Source organism: Rutilus rutilus (assembly GCF_951802725.1).
Source record: "Rutilus rutilus genome assembly, chromosome: 5".
NCBI lineage: Eukaryota > Metazoa > Chordata > Actinopteri > Cypriniformes > Leuciscidae > Rutilus > Rutilus rutilus.
In genome coordinates, this window is record NC_140213.1 from 50,132,677 (window position 1) to 50,153,881 (window position 21,205).

The 21,205-nt window shown below is 43.9% G+C and overlaps 1 protein-coding gene across 1 annotated transcript in view; it reads left to right on the forward strand.

Moving 5' to 3' along the window:
* The window catches only part of trpm7 (transient receptor potential cation channel, subfamily M, member 7), a 59,147-nt gene that overhangs the window by 23,830 nt on the left and 14,112 nt on the right, over window positions 1-21,205 (forward strand). Inside the window, exons 9-33 of the mRNA XM_084408763.1 lie at window positions 33-156; window positions 1,648-1,720; window positions 2,168-2,268; window positions 2,999-3,133; window positions 3,242-3,295; window positions 3,392-3,532; window positions 3,927-4,043; window positions 5,302-5,579; window positions 6,527-6,755; window positions 7,485-7,634; window positions 8,464-8,607; window positions 9,619-9,747; window positions 9,856-10,107; window positions 10,515-10,689; window positions 11,071-11,203; window positions 11,281-11,465; window positions 12,566-12,698; window positions 12,895-13,490; window positions 16,210-16,304; window positions 16,391-16,481; window positions 17,199-17,266; window positions 18,169-18,194; window positions 18,346-18,371; window positions 18,458-18,511; window positions 21,087-21,131. Coding sequence (XP_084264889.1) covers window positions 33-156; window positions 1,648-1,720; window positions 2,168-2,268; window positions 2,999-3,133; window positions 3,242-3,295; window positions 3,392-3,532; window positions 3,927-4,043; window positions 5,302-5,579; window positions 6,527-6,755; window positions 7,485-7,634; window positions 8,464-8,607; window positions 9,619-9,747; window positions 9,856-10,107; window positions 10,515-10,689; window positions 11,071-11,203; window positions 11,281-11,465; window positions 12,566-12,698; window positions 12,895-13,490; window positions 16,210-16,304; window positions 16,391-16,481; window positions 17,199-17,266; window positions 18,169-18,194; window positions 18,346-18,371; window positions 18,458-18,511; window positions 21,087-21,131 — 3,554 coding nt within the window. The remainder of the gene's footprint in view (window positions 1-32; window positions 157-1,647; window positions 1,721-2,167; window positions 2,269-2,998; window positions 3,134-3,241; window positions 3,296-3,391; window positions 3,533-3,926; window positions 4,044-5,301; window positions 5,580-6,526; window positions 6,756-7,484; window positions 7,635-8,463; window positions 8,608-9,618; window positions 9,748-9,855; window positions 10,108-10,514; window positions 10,690-11,070; window positions 11,204-11,280; window positions 11,466-12,565; window positions 12,699-12,894; window positions 13,491-16,209; window positions 16,305-16,390; window positions 16,482-17,198; window positions 17,267-18,168; window positions 18,195-18,345; window positions 18,372-18,457; window positions 18,512-21,086; window positions 21,132-21,205) is intronic.

A 21,205-nucleotide genomic window follows, 5' to 3' on the forward strand; every position in this document is an offset into this window, starting at 1 on the left:
TTGACACAGTGTGTGTGTGTGTGTGTGTTTAGCGCACTGCCTGATGGCGTTGAGGCCGACATCATTGCAACAATCAAGAAAACGTTCAACTTCAGCCATAGTGACGCGCTGCATCTGTTCCAGACGCTGATGGAGTGCATGAAGAACAAAGAGCTGGTGAACACACACACACACACTCACACTCACACTCACACACACACACACACACACACACTCACACTCACACTCACACACACACACACACACACACACACACACACTCACACTCACACTCACACTCACTCGCACACACACACACACACACTCTCACACACACACACACACACACTCACTCACACACTCACTCACTCGCACGCGCACACACACACTCACTCGCACGCACACGCGCACACACACACTCGCACACACACTCGCACACACTCACTCGTGCGCTCACTCACTCACACACTCGCGCGCGCACACTCACTCACTCGCGCGCTCACTCACTCACTCACTCACACACTCGCGCGCTCACTCACTCACTCACACACTCGCGCGCTCACTCACTCACTCACTCACTCACTCGTGCGCTCACTCACTCACTCACACACTCGCGCGCTCACTCACTCACTCGCGCGCGCACACTCACTCACTCGCGCGCTCACTCGCGCGCTCACTCACTCACTCACACACTCGCGCGCTCACTCACTCGCGCGCTCACTCACTCACTCACTCACTCACACACTCGCGCGCTCACTCACTCACTCACTCACACACTCGCGCGCTCACTCACTCACTCACTCACACACTCGCGCGCTCACTCACTCACTCACTCACTCACTCACACACTTACTCACTCACTCACACTCTCACTCACTCGCGCGCGCACACTCACTCACGCACACACTCACTCGCGCGCGCACACACACACACACACACTCACTCGCGCGCTCACTCACTCGCGCGCGCACACACACTCACTCACTCACGCGCGCACACACACTCACTCACTCACTCGCGCGCGCACACACACTCACTCACTCACTCACTCACGCGCGCACACACACTCACTCACTCACTCACTTGTGCGCACACACACTCACTCACTCACTCGCACACACACTCACTCACTCACTCACTTGTGCGCACACACACTCACTCACTCACTCGCACACACACTCACTCACTCACTCACTTACTTGTGCGCACACACACTCACTCACTCACTCGCACACACTCACTCACTCACTCACTCGCACACACACTCACTCACTCACTCACTCACTTACTTGTGCGCACACACACTCACTCACTCACTCGCACACACACTCACTCACTCACTCACTTACTTGTGCGCACACACACTCACTCACTCACTCGCACACACTCACTCACTCACTCACTCGCGTGCACACACACTCACTTACTCGCACACACTCATTCACTCACTCACTCACTCGCACACACTCACTCGCACGCGCACACACTCGCACACCCACTTACTCACTTGCGCACTCACTCACTCACTCGCGCACACACTCACTCGCACACACTCACTCACTTGCGCACACACTCACTCACTCAATAAGGTCTGGTTTATGAGTGACACACGTGTTTGACCACCTGTGTGTGTGTGTGTGTGTGTGTGTGTGTGTGTGTGTGTCTCAGATCACTGTGTTTCCTGTGGGCTCTGAGGACCATCAGGACATCGATGTGGCGATCCTGAAGGCTCTGCTCAAAGGTCAGTGTGGAACGACCCGTGTGTGTGTGTGTGTGTGTGTGTGTGTGTGTGTGTGTGTGTGACAATGCAGGCGTTTTCTGTTTCCAAATGAACTAACCGAGACCCGAATAGCAGAGTCACGATGAGACAGAGGAATGATATCACTGGAGTCACTCTCAGAATGATGATTTCTCCAGCTGATGAACGATAAAAACACACACACTCACACACAAACACACTTGACGGGAATATTAAAATTCTCTTTATGATCTGAAGATGAATGAAGTGTTTTTAGAGTAAATGATGATGTTGAATGCAGTGGGTGATGAAACACGTTCAGATGCTCAAACATTTACTTCACGTCAGTTTGAGGAGAAACACTTTATCAAAGTCTAAACTCACAAGATTCAGACTCATCACATGTCCTCTGACATCATCACGTGTGCGTGTGTGTGTGTGTGTTCACAGGCACAAACGTGACGGCCTTCGATCAGCTGGTCTTGACTCTGGCGTGGGATCGTGTGGACATCGCTAAAGACCACGTGTTTGTTTACGGACAACAGTTGCTGGTTCGTACCTGTGTGTGTGTGTGTGTGTGTGTGTGTGTGTGTGTGTGTGTGTGTGTGCAGATAAACACTTGTTTTAGTGTTTGTAGTAAACACACACACACACAGATGACCTCCTGACCTCTCACAGCACATTCTGATACACTAACTATAACATGACACTAGTACTGTGGGATTATGATCTATTTAAGGGATTGTGACAATAATATATCACTATTTGATTTTTAATACATTTTCAAACTTTTTTACTTTTTTAACGATTTAATACATTTTTATAAAGTGTTTTATTTTGATTTGCTTAATTTCTAAATTATTTATACGGTCTAATGTAGCATTTTTTTTTATAGAGTTATGTTAACATTTAATCATTAGCTTTTAATTTTTGTACGTTTATTTGGTTTAAAAAATGAAACAAAGTGGAGAAAAATAAATAAAATAATAATAATTTTAATGTTTTTTTTTAAAGGGATTGTTCACCCAAAAACAATGATTTTGTTTCTTTCTTCTGTGAAATATAAGAGATGTTTTGATAAACGATGGGGATCAGACATTGGACCCCACTGACTTACATTATATGGACAAAAAACACTGACGTTTCTTAAAATATCTTCTTTGCTGATGATTTTTGTGTGAACTGTCTCTAAGTTTAACTGCACTGTGAATGATAGTTCTGAGCATTTGGTTAAAGTGTGACACTCTTAAAGTAAGTGTGTGTGTGTGTGTGTGTGTGTAGGTTGGTTCTCTGGAGCAGGCGATGTTGGATGCGTTAGTGATGGACCGTGTGGAGTTTGTTAAACTACTGATAGAGAATGGCGTCAGTATGCACCGATTCCTCACGATTACACGTCTGGAGGAGCTTTACAACACGGTACACACACACTCATATATATATATATATACACACCTCAAATGATACTTGTGAAGATATGTTGTTCTTGAGTGTAAACTGAACTTCTGAACATTAATATTCTCACAGAAACAAACACCCACCAACCCAACGCTTTATCACCTGGTGAGAGACGTCAAACAGGTAAAGAGGAGCAACACGTGTGTGTCTTTCTCCAAACCAGTGGCTGTAAGAGGGAGACGTTGAGTTTCTCTGTGTGTGTGTGTGTGTGTCCTCCAGGGAAACCTCCCGCCCAACTATAAGATCACGCTGATCGACGTGGGTCTGGTGATCGAGTTCCTGATGGGAGGAACGTATCGCTGCAACTACACACGCAAACGCTTCCGCATCATCTACAACAACCTGCACGGGAACAGCCGGGTAAATCAGACCTCACACTGGGAATATGGGAATCTGCTGTCTGGATGCAGACGTTCCCAAACACTCTTTAGTCCAATCCCTTTGAGTCCTTCCCTTTGAGGAGTTCACTTTAAAATGAAAATTAGCCCATGATTTACTCTCCCTCAAGCCATCTCTTTCAGACGAATACAATCAGAGTCATATTAAAAAATCCTGGCTCTTCCCAGCTTTATAATGGCACTGAATTGCAATTATCAGTTTGAAGCTCAAAAAAGTGAATCTATACATTCTATAACACTCTTCTCTCTCTCTCTCTCTCTCTCTCTCTCTCTCTCTCTCTCTCTCTCTCTCTCTCTCTCTCTCTCTCTCTCTCTCTCTCTCTCTCTCTCTCTCTCTCTCTCTCTCTCTCTCTCAGCGATCGGGGCGACACACGGCCAGCAGTTCCCATGAGTCCTTCAGCATTCAGGCTGATAAAAAGGAGAAAACCCGACACAATCACTTCATCAAGACGGCTCAGCCCTACAAGCCCAAGGTAACGCGGGGGGTTCGTGAGTGTGTGAGTGAGTGAGAGAGTGAGTGTGTGAGAGAGTGAGTGTGTGAGAGAGTGAGTGTGTGAGAGAGTGAGTGTGTGAGAGAGTGAGTGTGTGAGAGAGTGAGTGAGTGTGTGAGAGAGTGAGTGTGTGAGAGAGTGAGTGAGTGTGTGAGAGAGTGAGTGAGTGTGTGAGAGAGTGAGTGTGTGAGAGAGTGAGTGTGTGAGAGAGTGAGTGTGTGAGAGAGTGAGTGTGAGTGTGTGAGAGAGTGAGTGTGTGAGAGAGTGAGTGTGTGAGAGAGTGAGTGTGTGAGAGAGTGAGTGTGTGAGAGAGTGAGTGTGTGAGTGTGAGTGTGAGAGAGCGAGTGTGAGTGTGTGAGAGAGTGAGTGTGTGAGAGAGTGAGTGTGTGAGAGAGTGAGTGTGTGAGAGAGTGAGTGTGTGAGAGAGTGAGTGTGTGAGTGTGAGTGTGAGTGTAAGTGTGTGAGAGAGTGAGTGTGAGAGAGTGAGTGTGTGAGAGTGAGTGAGTGTGTGAGAGTGAGTGTGTGAGAGTGAGTGTGTGAGAGTGAGTGTGTGAGAGTGAGTGTGTGAGAGTGAGTGTGTGAGAGTGAGTGTGTGAGAGTGAGTGTGTGAGAGAGTGAGTGTGTGAGAGAGTGAGTGTGTGAGAGAGTGAGTGTGTGAGAGAGTGAGTGTGTGAGAGAGTGAGTGTGTGAGAGAGTGAGTGTGTGAGAGAGTGAGTGTGTGAGAGAGTGAGTGTGTGAGAGAGCGAGTGTGAGAGAGCGAGTGTGAGAGAGCGAGTGTGAGAGAGCGAGTGTGAGAGAGCGAGTGTGAGAGAGCGAGTGTGAGAGAGCGAGTGTGAGAGAGCGAGTGTGAGAGAGCGAGTGTGAGAGAGCGAGTGTGAGAGAGCGAGTGTGAGAGAGCGAGTGTGAGAGAGCGAGTGTGAGCGAGTGAGCGAGTGAGTGAGCGAGCGAGCGAGTGAGTGAGTGAGTGAGTGTGTGAGAGAGTGAGTGTGTGAGAGAGTGAGTGTGTGAGAGAGTGAGTGTGTGAGAGAGTGAGTGTGTGAGAGAGTGAGTGTGTGAGAGTGAGTGTGAGAGAGTGAGTGTGAGAGAGTGAGTGTGAGAGAGCGAGTGTGAGAGAGCGAGTGTGAGAGAGCGAGTGTGAGAGAGCGAGTGTGAGCGAGTGAGCGAGTGAGCGAGCGAGTGAGCGAGTGAGTGTGTGAGTGTGTGTGTGTATCTCTGCTCTAACCGTCTGGTCGTCCCTCAGCCGGACTCGGCGTCAGAGCAGCAGAAGAAGAAGAGCCGAGAGGAGGTGGTGGACATCGACGATCCCGAGACTCGACGCTTCCCGTACCCGTTCAACGAGCTGCTGGTGTGGGCCGTGCTCATGAAGAGGCAGAAGATGTCCCTGTTCTTCTGGCAGCACGGAGAGGAGTCCACCGCCAAAGCCCTGGTGGCCTGCAAACTGCTGCGCTCCATGGGCTACGAGGCCAAGAAGAGCGACGTGGTGGACGACACCTCGGAGGAGCTGAAGGAGTATTCCAAGTGAGTCACGGTCGGGGCTGGGAATCGAAAATACTTGAGGTCAGGAATCGGATACTTGTTATAAAATTAACATTTCGATTCCTCTTATTGATTCCTCTGTGAACATTTCAGTTTGACTTTAAACCACTTAAGCGCGAGAGACTCTGTTTTCTGTGTTTTTCACAGATGTGTATCAGTATATTGGATCCGTGCAGCTCTTAAAGTGACAGCAGAATTAATTACAGAGTGTTTACTTGTCTTTAATGAAGCTTGAAGTTTATATTAGTTCGGCTAGTTGTTTTTCTAGTGTGTTTTCACAGGCAAACGCTCCTTGTGTAAGTGTTCTTTAGCCTGTTGATTTTTGTTTATGATATTCAGCAACAATTAAATCTTTTGCAATAAGACTAAATGAAAATTACATCTACGTTTTTTTTTAAATCTTAGGGTTAGGAATCGATAAGCAGAATCAAAATCGGAATCGTTAAAATTCAAGCCCTTCCCAGCCCTAGTCACGATCAGTCCGAGAATCAGAGTCAAATGCTGGAAATGAAGCTCAAAGTGAATCTGACCTGTGGTGTCAAAAACTTGAACAGAATCGATCTGAATTGTTGCCTTTTTTCGTCTTTGTCGCCACTGGTATATATATATATATAAATGAACATTAATAACTTTTTCACAACAAAAATGAAACATCACTGAACTTACTTAAGCTGGACTGTGATGCTATTTTCCTCTGGAAACAAACTTTGTTGCATTATTATCTCTGTAAAGCTGCTTTGAAACTCTCTGTGTTGTAAAAAGCGCTATAGAAATAACCCTGACTTGAATAATGACTCTATTGTCTTTCAGAGCTGCTGAATCTGAATGATCTCATATCTGATGATGTGCATTATTGATTCTGTTCATTACTGTGAAGCTGTACGGTATGAAGTGCTGTAGTGATGACTGTGTGTGTGTGTGTGTGTCAGTGAGTTCGGCACGCTGGCGGTGGATCTGCTGGAGCAGTCGTTCCGGCAGGACGAGACGATGGCCATGAAGCTGCTGACGTACGAGCTGAAGAACTGGAGCAACTCCACGTGTCTGAAGCTGGCGGTGTCGTCGCGGCTCCGGCCCTTCGTGGCTCACACCTGCACACAGATGCTGCTGTCCGACATGTGGATGGGGCGCCTCAACATGCGCAAGAACTCCTGGTACAAGGTACAGCGCGCTGATTTCTGGTAGGGTTGCACAATTAATCGCAATGAAACCGCATGCGATTTGGCAAAGGCTGCGATTATTTTATGCACGGCTGATCGGTAGTAAACGCTGCTCCATCTGAACACCAGGGGGCCACACACACACACACACACCACATATCCCTCTGAACACCAGAGGGCGTCACACACACACACACACACACCACATATCCCTCTGAACACCAGAGGGCGTCTCACACACACACGCCAAATATGCCCCGCAGAAGTACGATAAAACACATAATTTTCTGGTATTCATTGCGATAACAATATCAATGACGATATAAATATAGTACCGTTCACGACTGTGTTTGGCTACAAGTGATGCTGCATGCAATCATGAGAGCCTCAGAAACACAAACATTGATCTAAAGTAAAACATACCCATCATCAAATAGGCTCCTATAATATACCAATTACATAAAAGAATAAAAAAACAGTACAAATCCAAACTCCAGCCCTTGCCGAAATGGAAAAGTTGCAGATATACGTTTATTCTGTAGAAGTGCAGAGAAACACCAAGAAGAATTCAACTTAATTACAAGTTTGAAATGTAAAAAATGAACTATAATACTGATGATAATAATACGCATCCCTGTTTAGCAGACGCCTTTATCCGAAGTGTAAGAATGCATTGGTTTATGTGTGTGTGTGTGTGTGTGTGTGTGTGTGTGTGTGTGTGTGTGTGCAGGTGATCCTGAGCATCCTCGTTCCTCCTGCCATCCTCTTGCTGGAGTACAAGACCAAAGCGGAGATGTCCCACATTCCCCAGTCTCAGGACGCCCACCAGAGCATGGAGGACAGCGAGCACAACCTGCAGAACCCCGACGACATACAGATGGTAAACGCAAACCCTGAGGAGATGTTTAACACACTCCACGTCTGATAACGTGCCTTGGCCGTCGCTCTGCCCACTGATCCTCAGAAAACTGTCAATCTTTACACAAGTGTGTGTGTTCAAGTGTTCTTGCACAATCGCACTGGAACAAATCATCTGTGTTTCTGTCTCGTTTTCCAGCACGAATATCTAAACATTCTTATATCAAGATACATTTACTGGAGAACCAAAATGAAGGAAGATATTAGGACTTGTTTACTGAGAAAATTGTACAAATTTAGTGAGTTTAGGTTTAAAACAAGAACTAATATCTGCCAATGTCAGAAACATAATCTTGTTTTCCCTTTAAATTAAGTTTATTTTATTTTTCTGACCCCACTCACAGATATTAGCTCTTGTTTTAAGCATTAACTCACTTTTTTCAGTAAACAAGACTTAATATCTTCAGTCATTTCGCTTCTCCAGCTAATGTGTTAGGTATTTAGATATTAGTGCTGGAAACCGAGACCGAAACACTGAGGAAGAACGTCACTGAGCCTTGTTTACTAAAAAAAAGTTTGTGCTTAAAACAAGAACAAAAATAATCTTGTTTTCCCTTTGAATTAGGTTTATTTTTCTGACTCCACTCACAGATATTAGTTCTTGTTTTAAGCACAAACTTAATTTTCATAAATTGTTCAATAAACAAGACGTAATATCTTCAGTAAATGTGTCTTGATTTAATAATTTGTATGTATTTGTGCTGGAAAACGAGGCAGAACCCCTGAGGAAGAACATCTGCATTGCAGTGTTTTGACAGCTGTGTGTGTGTGTGTGTGTGTGTGTGTGTCAGGATGTGTTTAAGGAAGTGCGTCTGAACGAGAACGCAGAAATGAAATGTGAATCGGAGGTCCACGTCCGCTCGCGCCGATTACCCATCACTCGCAAGTTCTACGCCTTTTACCACGCGCCCATCGTCAAGTTCTGGTTCAACACGGTACGTATGACTCTTTTCTCACGCTCTCTGTGTGTGTGTGTGTGTGTGTGTGTGTCTGTCATGTCCAACTCTTTAATAAGTGTTCTGGATTGTTGTTCCCATGCGATAGTATCAGAGACACTCGTTCCTGCATAAACTCACTGTGTTACACAGATAAACATCTCAGAACTAGTGGAAGGTTTACTAGTGACATTTCAACCGTGTGTGTGTGTGTGTGTGTGTGTGTGTGCGCGCAGCGCTGGTTGATCATTCATCTGTTGTTTCTCATAAGCTGAAGTGTGTTGAGGTGAATGTGAATTAAAGATTTTCTGAAAAGCAAATGATTGTTGTGTGTGTGTGTGTGTGTGTGTGTGTGTGTGATATGATTCATCATGACTCTTTGATCGCAGTAAACAATTCTTGAGCAACTGTGCAATCGGGTCAAACACACAACTGATACCTAGAGTTCTGTGATGCAGAAAATCTAGTCATAGAATTTACTGTAAAGCAAAGGTCACAGAATTTGGCCATTTTTGGATTAATAAATCAAAAGTACATTAAATCTAATACACAGAAACTCACTTCTTCACTAGAAACCACAGAATAAATGATTGGTTTAACTTGAAAAAATTATGACAGAAATGCAATGCACTATAGTAAAGGAATTGTTTCATTTGGTTATAATTTAAAATAGTTATTGAATTCATTTGATTATCACCGTTTTTTTGTTGACTATCATAAAACACAGAACACAGAAAAATTAACACAGAATTTGGTGACAAAATCAAATGGATTTCATAGACATTTGATCTAAATCCAGGAGACTATGATGCGGTCTGTGTTTACTTTATTCCCCGTCTCTCTGTGATTCTTGATTGTGATAATATTAGTCTCTGTAAACGGTATGATTGACCCTTCATGAAGACTGACTGAACGTGATCTGCTGTGTGTCTGTGAGGAGGTCTGAGCCCTAGTGAAGCTTCACTCTTCATGCTCAACACTGTTTTCATATGATAGTTTTGTGTGTTGCAGCTCTTTTATATCGGGTTCCTGATGCTGTATTCATTCGTGGTGTTGGTGAAAATGGAGCCCCTTCCGTCTCCTCAGGAGTGGATCGTCATTCTGTACATCTTCACGCTCGCGGTGGAGAAGATACGAGAGGTCTGTGTGTGTGTGCTCAGATGTTTGAGTGGGGCAGATCAGAAATGTTTCAGCTGAGCGTTAACCCTGCCTTCTGATGATGGTCTGTATTGTGTGTTTCCTCTCTAGATGTTCATGTCTGAAGGAGGGAAAATCAGTCAGAAGATTAAAGTGTGGTTCAGTGACTACTTCAACATTTCTGACTTCCTGGCCATCCTAATGTTCTTCGTGGGCTTCGGTCTGCGCTTCGGCGATCCTAGCGTGTCTGTCGCGGGCCGGATCGTTTACTGCTTGAACATCATCTTCTGGTACGTGCGGCTGCTGGATATTCTGGCTGTCAATCAGCAGGCGGGGCCGTACGTCATGATGATCGGGAAGATGGTGAGCGCTTGTGAAGAGTGTTGTGGGTGTTGCGTTACAAGTAATGGCATTATGTAATCAGATTACTTTTTTAATGTTACAAGTAACGGCCATTACGTAATAAGATAACTTTTATAATGTAACAAGTAATGTATTACAAGTAACAGCCGTTACGTAGTCAGATTACTTTTTTATGTAACGAGTAACGCATTACAAGTAACGGGCATAATGTAATCAGATTATTTATTTAATGTAACAAGTAATGCATTACATGTAACAGGCATTACATAATCTGACCACTTTTATAATGTAACAAGTAACGCATTACAACAGTATCATAACCTTACTTTTTAAAAATAACTTTCCCCATCACTGCTGGTGAGCTCATGCGTGTTGTCGATCGGCGTGTTTGTTCGCTCTTTGCACAGGTGGCCAACATGTTCTATATCGTGGTCATTATGGCTGTTGTGCTGCTGAGTTTCGGAGTTCCTCGTAAAGCCATTTTGTACCCAAATGAGGAGCCTTCATGGACTTTGGCCAAAGATGTGGTTTTCCAGCCCTACTGGATGATGTACGGTGAAGTTTATGCGTACGAGATTGACGGTAAACCCCTGGAGACTCGCACACAGAACAACACAAAACTAGCGTTAACACAACATTTATCTAACATTACAATCAAACACTTTTAAACCCTTTCCAAATTCTCGTGACTGTAACGGGGGGGAAAAACTAACCAACCCTAACCAACCCGAACCCTAAGATCTGCTAAAACATCATTAAATTAACGGAAAACACTTTATAATAAGGTTTAATTTGTTAACATTAGTTAACTCTCATGAACTAACAATGAAAAATACTTCTACAGAATTTATTCATCTTAGTTGATGTTGATTTCAGCATTGCTAAAATGAAAAGTTGTATGTAGCACATAGTAATGCTAGTGATGTCATCAGCCTCAGTTACATGTGACGTGTGTGTTTGCAGTGTGTGCGAACTCGAGCGAGGATCACGCTAAGCAGCTGTGTGACACGGGAGTGTGGCTGACGCCGCTGCTGCAGGCCGTCTATCTGTTCGTCCAGTACATACTGATGGTGAACCTGCTCATCGCCTTCTTCAAGTGAGTGACCCGCCGCTACGCCCGCCCGCGCGTGTTCTCCATTCGTCATGATAACTGACCGTGCCGTTTCTCTGCAGTAACGTGTACCTGCAGGTGAAGTCCATATCTAACCTGGTGTGGAAGTATCAGCGCTATCACTTCATCATGGCGTATCACGACAAGCCCATTCTGCCGCCGCCGCTGATTCTGCTCAGCCACATGGCGTCGGTCCTGTCGTCCATCTGCAGGAAGAGGAAGAAGGACAGCAGCACCTACGGACCAAGTAACGTGTCTAAAACTAAGTTACACGAGTTAGACTGACTGTTACACTGACTGTTGTACTGTTACACTGACGGTTACGCTGTTACACTGACAGTTACACGAGTTACACTGACAGATATGCTGTTACACTGACGGTTACATGAGTTACACTGACAGTTACGCTGTTACACTGACAGTTACATGAGTTACACTGACAGTTACATGAGTTACAGTGACAGTTACGCTGTTACACTGACAGTTACATGAGTTACACTGACAGTTACATGAGTTACAGTGACAGTTACGCTGTTACACTGACAGTTACGCAAGTTACACTGACAGTTACATGAGTTACACTGACAGTTACGCTGTTACACTGACTGTTGTACTGTTACACTGTTACACTGACGGTTACGCTGTTACATGGACTGTTACGCTGTTACACTGACAGTTACATGAGTTACACTGACAGTTACGCTGTTACACTGACTGTTGTACTGTTACACTGACGGTTACGCTGTTACACTGACAGTTACGCTGTTACACTGACAGTTACACGAGTTACACTGACAGTTACGCTGTTACACTGACTGTTGTACTGTTACACTGACGGTTACGCTGTTACACTGACAGTTACGCTGTTACACTGACAGTTACACGAGTTACACTGACAGTTACGCAGTTACACTGACGGTTACACTGACGGTTACACAGTTAGACTGACTGTTACACGAGTTACACTGACAGTTGCGCTGTAACACTAACAGATATGCTGTTACACTGACAGTTACACGGGTTACACTGACTTACACGTACAGTTACACGGTTACACTGATAGTTACATGGACAGTTACACTGTTGCACTAACGGTTACGCTGTTTCACTGATGGTTACACTGTCTAATGTGTCCTCTAAAACTCTTAAATTAATCTGTATCAGTCTTAAATGGTATAACAATAGTCTTAATTATCATTTCAGGATATCTGAAATTTGCGGTTCAAAAACCAGGAATCGCGATATAGCTTGATGTCAATATTAAATTTCAAAAGGCAATGATTTAATTGATTTGGCCATATGGTATTCAAAGAAAAGCTTTAAACGTGATGCCCTGTTTGCCCGCAGAGCTCTTCCTGACCGAGGAGGACCAGAAGAAGCTGCACGATTTCGAGGAGCAGTGCGTAGAGACGTACTTCCACGAGAAAGACGATCAGTTTCACTCTGGGAGTGAAGAGAGAATCAGACTCACGTCCGACAGGTCTGGGAGATTTGTACAGAAGACAATATGTCATTACTCTTCAGATTAATTTAGTCCACGTTTTGTTCTCATCTGATAATTAAATCAATAATATTACTGAATATTAAGTTGCTTTTAAACTGTAGAACTTTAATATGGTGAAAGTAGATTTGGAGAAGAGTCTACATGAACATAAATATGTGTGTGTGTGTTTCAGGGTGGAAACGATGTGTGTGCAGCTGAAGGAGGTTGGAAACAAGGTGAACTTCATCAAGCGCTCTTTGCACACGCTGGACTCTCAGATCGGACACCTGCAGGACCTCTCGGCGCTCACGGTGGACACGCTAAAGGCGCTAACAGCCCAGCGCGCGTCTGAGGCTAGCAAAGTGCACAACCAGATCACGCGTGAGCTCAGCGTCTCCAAGAACCTGGTGCCCGACCTGACGGGACACTCGAAGTCGAGCGCGCTGGTGCGCTGCAGTGTGGGGTTCCTGCCGCCCGCCGCTAGCATAGCAGAGTCGCTGTTCGGGGGCGGAGCCGAAGGGCTTCAGGGGGCGGAGCTTCCTTTGAGCCTGGATAGACGCGCTCCGTTCCCGGTCGAGTTGGGATCCTCCAGCTGCGCCTTCCCACAGTCGCTAACGCGCTTTCACTCGCACAGACGCTCCATTCGCTCAGACACGGGTCATGGCAGCCTCGTTAGCGCTCCAGCGGCATCGGCTACGTTCTTTGTCAGCACGCCGACACAGCTCGCAGACTCCAGGCACTCGCAGACGGAGCCATCGCACAGCGCCGTGGAGTTCGGGGCCTTCGTGGGTGAGTATGAGGAGAGTGTTGATGAAGGCCTGCCAGTGCTGGTCATAAGTGAGCCCGGGTGTGAGGGATACGTGAATCATGCCTTCTCTGATGATGAGGATGATGATGATGATGATGAGGTTAGAGAGCAAGACCTCACCCCTGACCGGCCCGACAGAAACACGCCGCTCCCGGGTCTCCCTCGGGCCCCTGAGCTCCGGCCCCGGCGCTTCACGAAGGACGGCCGCTGCAGACGTGCGCTACACAGGCTCAGGCAGAGAACCGGAGGTTTGGCTTCGGTCCACCACTGGGAATCGGGGATAAATGACGCATAACCCCACCCTAACCTTGACCCTTGACCCTCTGCATGCCCCTGTGTGTGTTAAGGCCCCGATATACTCACGCCGAAGTTCTTTGCTTGTGGTTAAAAAGAAGTTTGAAATACCTTAGCAACGATATACTGTTAGCGAACATCCCAACGCCTTCCACATTTAGATGAATATGTCAATATGTGCGGCGCTCTCCTCTGAGTAACTATATAAACACACAGTAGCGGTTGAGACAGCATCTGATCATCTGGTCACGTTTATTTATACAACAGTTTATACAATAGATTGCTTTAAAGCAGCAGATTTATAAATAGTGTCAGTGTTGCTTTTAGTTAGAATTACAGCTTCAGATTCTTCTATAAAGTGGTCACACAAGCAACATGCATTATGTAATCAGACAACTTTTACTAGCCTAACCCTAACCCTATTCTGAATGTTCTGATCCAATCTGACCTCTGACCTGTAATGCTGCCTGCATCATAATCACACACCGTTCGCTGGTTGGCCAGAGGAGAACTGAGACTGAGTCTGGGTTCACGAGAGTTTTTCCTCCATTCTGTCACTGATGGAGTTTCGGTTCCTGCCACTGTCGCCTTGGCTTTTGGCTTGCTTAGTTGGGGACACTTAATATTTAACAATATTATTGAGGGCACAGTTTACGCCCAATTCATTGCTATTCTGATAAACTTGACATAGTCGATCTACATCGAGAAAATTGTTTCTGGGTCAAACAATTGGTGCAGGAAATAGATCTATAACACAGGATCGAGCTTCTTCAGTAAAAGCCATACCTCCGCCTACTACCATTAAAACACTCGGATCATTTTTAGGAACAGCAGGTTACTGTAGACCTTGGATTGAAGACTATGCCTCGATTGCGCAGCCACTCTATGACTTGTTGAAAGGTCATGTTTAAAGATTCTGATACTATTTGTATGGAAGAACTTCATTTCAAAGCTTTTCAATGATTTGAAGAGAGCACTATGTCAAGCTCCAGCAAATCTGATAGACCCTTTGTGCTTTATGTCCATGAACACTTGGGCTTCATGACTGCATGTCTAATGCAAGATCTGCCTTACTTAAGGAGGACGATGACGCAATTTTCTTCTAGAAACAAACTTTGTTGTATTATTTCCATGTTATCACGAGCCGCATTTCCATTACCCTTCAGATTGCGCAAATTGCGAATTGAAAATGCGCCCAATGGAAACACGTCAATTTCGCAAAAACTCCCATTTATCGCAAAAAAGTTTTTCCGCTCGCATGAGGGGGTGCACAACTGCAATGGAAACAGTTTTTGCGCATTTACAGGTCAGCTGACGTAGATGAGGAGGTGTGTTTGGACAGAATACGAGACAGAGCTCTTTATTAAATTCACAAAAGATCAAATAATTACAGGAATAATGGATTCTAAACCTCAAATAAATGCCACAATCAAGAGTGAGAAACACCCAGAAACACCCTGTGCCGCTCACAAGTATAATAAGGGTCGTTCCTCACCATTAATGCTTGGAAAATACACACATCTCCTTCTATTAATAATAATGGCCAGTGCAGTGGCTGCTGGGATATAGTGCATAATCCTACTAACGTCCGTTGCCATGGTTTTTGGAATGATTTTACTGATCGCGAGAGGAAAAAATGTAGTTTAAGTCGCATAACATCGTTAATGGAAACGGCGTCATTTCGCAATCGTTTTTTGTCGACATTTAGAAAGAAATCGCAGAAGTTTTGTGCAGATCTATAATGGAAACGCCCCTATTGTGAAGCTGCTTTGATACAGTCTCTATTGTAAAAAGCGCTATATAAATAAAGGTGACTTGACTAACAAGTAACGCATTACAAGTAATGTTCATTACGTAATCAGATTACTTTAATGTAACGAGTAAAGTAACGCATTGCTTTATAAATTTGCCTTCCACGTTTAGATGAATATGTAAATATGTTGAGCAGTTGAGATCATCCGTCTGATCATCTGGTCACATTTATTTAAGACAACACTTCATACAATAGATTGCTTTAAAGCAGAAGATTAAAAGTATTAAACATGAGAAACTCCAAATGAATTCGTTCTGTCCTGATTTTGTAGGAAATGACATCACAGCAGTTAGGGTCAGGGATTTCGTCTGAAGTGTATCGGGGCCTTTAGAGAGGGTGAGGCGGGTGACCTCTGACCTCAGGTGGTTTCATCTCAACCGGTCGCTTTTTACTAAACGTCCCTCGGGAGTGAATAAAGTGCTGTCGTGTGTGTGTGTGTGTGTGTGTGTTAGACTCCACTAACCCGGGCTGGTGCTGGTTTGGGGTTTGGTTAGAGATCAGTGTCACCAGAGGGAAACTTTGACATGGTGACTGTAATCCACTGATCAAGTGTTTAAATGCCTTTGGACTCATTCTGCCATTTTTGTCTAAAGGTCACAAGGACGAGCCTGAGGGTCAGAGGTCGTTCCCTAAAGAGAGTGCGGTGAGCGGCCGTCAGTCGAGTCCGTCCAGAAAGGCTCGAGATGTGGTCAGTGTAGTTCTAAATGCTAAAGATGCCACGGTTCCCTCAGGAGTGTCCCAATCCCGATGGATGTTGTGTGTGTTTTTCCGCAGCCGGGGTCGCAGGGTCACATGAGGACGGTGAACTCGTACGCCGGATTCACAGAGTTCGACAGAAACCCTTCCTTCTTGCATCCAGAGTCCAGTGAGTTGCACACACACCAGTGAACGCTGTAAACGGCAGCTCGCTGATGACATCATGAGCACAGATCTCACGCTGAACTCCTTTACACACTCATTTTAAAGGAGTCGTTCACTTCAGAAATAAAATCTCCTGATAATTGACTCCTCCTCGTCATCCCAGATGTTCATGTGTTTCTGTCTTCAGTGGAAAAGAAATGCAGGTTTTTGAGGAAAACACTCCAGGATGTTCCTCCATATAGTGTCTTCAATGGGGTCCAACGGGTCGAAGGTCCAGATGTGAGTTTCAGTGCAGCTTCAAAGTCTCGATCCAGCCGAGGAATAAGAGTCTTATCTAGACAAACCAGCGGACATTTTACAACATATAAACATTTATGTACTTTTAACCACAAATGCTGGTCTTGCTCTCGCTGTGATGCGACACACATTACATGATCAGGTTGAAAGGTCAAGTGTGACGTAGGCGGAAGAACAGACCCAGTGTTTACTAAGAGAACCTGCAAAGACTGAGTTGGACCCCATTGAAGTCACTATATGGAGGAACATCCTGGAGAGTTTTCCTCAAAAACCTTCATTTCTTTTCCACTGAAGACAGAAACACATGATCATCTGGGATGACGTGCGGGAGAGTACACTATCAGGAGATGTAAACTCTGAAGTGAAATAATCCTTTAAGTGTGCGTCCGATCTCTTTATGTGTGTGTGTGTGTGTGTGTTTCAGCGCTCAGTAAGCAGGAGAGGACGCGTGTGTCGCTGGAGGACGTCTCGCGCTACGAGGATCTGCTGTCGGTCAGTCAAACACTCAATCACGATCTTTAAGGGAAAAATAACTATTGGTTTAGACAACATTTACATCCAGAAATTGCTAGTAAATTTTTTTATTTAATTTCAAAGTAAACAAATGTTTAACTGATATATTTAAAAATGTACTATCTTAATGTCTTCTATTAATTTTTCTTTCTATTATGCTTTTTTGGACCTTTAGTGTTGTAACGGTAATTCAGTCTCACGTAGGTTTGTAACTAATTAGCATAATGCCAGCCTCTGGTCCTCATTGGCTGAGCAGCGTCTCTTAGCTCCGCCCTCAAACACTGTAGCGTATCTGAGACTGGGAGAGTTTGGTTCGTGTTGTTCATGTGGAGAAGACGTTTTTTTCTGAGATTGATACGGTAAAACCCACGCCATCGTTACTGTTCGTATCGCTGAGATCAAGAGCTGAGATTCAGATATGCTAATGAGCGTTTGCTTTCTGACCAATCACAGCAGAGCAGCTCTCAGAGAGGCGGAGCTTAGAGAGACTGAATCCTTGATGGAAGCGTTTCAGAGAAAAGAGCTGAAGCTGCAGTGGAGATTATGAGGACATTACAGTGTTTTTGACCTTGGATGAATGTGAACCTGTTGTAGGAGACGCCAAAACAACATTAGGAGCCTTTAAAATAGCATATACAACTATTTGTTATAGTTTTGTATTGGTCACTTTGGTCTCGCCTCGTTCCTGACATGACGTGTAAAAAAATAAATAACAGCAAGTAACACATTGAATTAAATGTGAAATTTTGAAGTAGAAAGACAAATAGAATTTTCTTATAAAACATACTTCAATAATCTTTATTTACAACTTTGATAAATGATTTATACAGTGTACATGTACACACACACACTCACACACGCTGTTTGTCTTTTATTCTCAGGGTAAATCAGCTCAATCCAGCAAACTGTGAGTAACTGTCCTTGTGACATCATTGTGTGTGAAACTAATTAACTCATGCAGTGATTGTGTTTTTATAAATGATTGTTGCGGTCACTCACTAGAACTCCGCTTACTCTAGTCATTAATGTTTTTCTTGCTTTTCTCCCATTGTGTTCAGGAGTCCAGGAGACGACATCTCGAACAGTGAGTGTTTCATCTAATGATCAGCCGATGCAGAAACATCCTGACTGAACATGTCTAACCGCTGTGTGTGTGTGTGTGTGTTTCAGCTGCAGCGGGTCTGTACGCCGCCCGTCACACACACCTGGGCGCACGCAAGGACTGTAAGTCTGACCCCTGCTGGACCGTCTCAGCGCTGCACACACTCACTGGCTGCGTTTACATGCAACCAAATAATCCGTTAGTAATGGGACTGACGGCTCAATCGCACTGAAAAGCCTTCATGTAAAGCGCCTTAATCGACCCGACTGAGCTCGATCCCAATGACATTTCAATCAGATTGAAAGGGGTTTATTCCTTTTCTAATCCAATCGAGAGAACATGTACACACTAATGATGCTAAACAGTAATGATGTAGAAAAAAAGCGTGATGTATAGAAATATCGTAATGACGTTGAAATAGCGTAATGACGTAGAAATAGCGGAATGACATAGAAATAGTGTAATGATGTAGAAGTAGCGTAATGACGTAGAAATAGCGGAATGACATAGAAATAGCGGAATGAAATGGCATAATGACGTAGAAATAACGTAATGACGTAGAAATAGCGTGATGAAGTAGAAATAGCGTAATGAAGTAGAAATAGCGAATAGTGTAATGACGTAGAAATAGCGTAATGACGTTGAAATAGCGTAATGACGTAGAAATAGCGTAATGACGTAGAAATAGCGTAATGACGTAGAAATAGCGCAATGACGTAGAAATAGCGGAATGAAATGGCATAATGATGTAGAAGTAGCGTAATGACGTAGAAATAGCGTAATGAAATGGCATAATGACGTAGAAATAGCGGAATGACATAGAAATAGTGTAATGATGTAGAAGTAGCGTAATGACGTAGAAATAGCGGAATGACATAGAAATAGTGTAATGATGTAGAAGTAGCGTAATGACGTAGAAATAGCGTAATGACGTAGAAATAGCGGAATGACATAGAAATAGCGGAATGAAATGGCATAATGACGTAGAAATAACGTAATGACATAGAAATAGCGTGATGAAGTAGAAATAGCGTAATGAAGTAGAAATAGCGTAATGAAGTAGAAATAGTGTAATGACGTAGAAATAGCGTAATGACGTTGAAATAGCGTAATGACGTAGAAATAGCGTAATGACGTAGAAATAGCGTAATGACGTAGAAATAGCGCAATGACGTAGAAATAGCGGAATGAAATGGCATAATGACGTAGAAATAACGTAATGACGTAGAAATAGCGTGATGAAGTAGAAATAGCGTAATGAAGTAGAAATAGTGTAATGACGTAGAAATAGCGTAATGACGTAGAAATAGCGTGATGAAGTAGAAATAGCGTAATGAAGTAGAAATAGCGTAATGAAGTAGAAATAACGTAATGACGTAGAAATAGCGTGATGAAGTAGAAATAGCGTAATGAAGTAGAAATAGCGTAATGAAGTAGAAATAGTGTAATGACGTAGAAATAGCGTAATGACGTTGAAATAGCGTAATGACGTAGAAATAGCGGAATGACGTCAAAATAGCGGAATGAAATGGCATAATGACGTAGAAATAGTGTAATGACGTAGAAGTAGCGTAATGATGTAGAAGTAGCGCAATGACGTAGAAATAGTGTAATGACGTAGAAATAGCGTAATGACGTATAAATAATGTAATGACGTATAAATAGTGTTATGACGTAGAAATAGCGTAATGACGTTGAAATAGCGTAATGACGTAGAAATAGCGGAATGACGTCAAAATAGCGGAATGAAATGGCATAATGACGTAGAAATAGTGTAATGACGTAGAAGTAGCGTAATGATGTAGAAGTAGCGCAATGACGTAGAAATAGTGTAATGACGTAGAAATAGCGTAATGACGTATAAATAATGTAATGACGTATAAATAGTGTTATGACGTAGAAATAGCGTAATGACGTATAAATAATGTAATGACGTATAAATAGCGTAATGAAGTAGAAATAGTGTAATGACGCTGAAATAGCATAATGACGTAGAAATAGCGTAATGAAGTAGAAATAGTGTAATGACGCTGAAATAGCGTAATGACGTAGTAATAGCGTAATGACGTGTGACGCGCTGAACGAGCTGTTCTCCTGTTGAATAAAGTGTGGTATAAACGAGTGTCTCGTCCTCCTATAATCCTCCTCTTCTGCGTGTGTGAAGTGGAGCAGGACAACGGCCCACCAGTGCTGCTTCAGACTCTCATCCACACACCACTGGTTTTGGCCATTTTTACTGTGTGATCAATATAAGCAGCGGCACAACGGCTCATACGTCCATTATCTCCTAATTATGACCAGAAATGGATAAATATTAAGTCTGCTGTTTAAAACAAATAAAGAACTGTAGGAGAATAGTTATTATGCGCAGACATCAGGAAACTCTGTATATTCGTGCAGTGAGCGCATGACAAACTATTTATTCTGATTTGAAGCTTGTGATATAAACACACACATCAACCAGATCTCATGTTCAGCGTTCATGCTAACACTACGCTCAGATTTATCAATCGGAATGAATTCAGTCCAATTAAAAAAAACAAAAGTTGTGCATGTAAACGTAGCCACTGATTCACACAGACACAGAACTGCGCCTGATAGGATCGGGACCGTGATGATGTCATGGTGTGTGTGTGTGTGTGTGTGTGTGTGTGTTGTGTTGTAATGCTCACTCTCTGCTCTGTGTGTTTGGAGCAGCGATCGGGTCCCCGTTCAAGCCCATGGAGAGCTATCAGTACTCAGGTCAGTCTCTGTCCATGTCCTGAAAGCATAAACGTGTCCTGATTTAAACCCGACCCACAATGCCTCACTCTCTT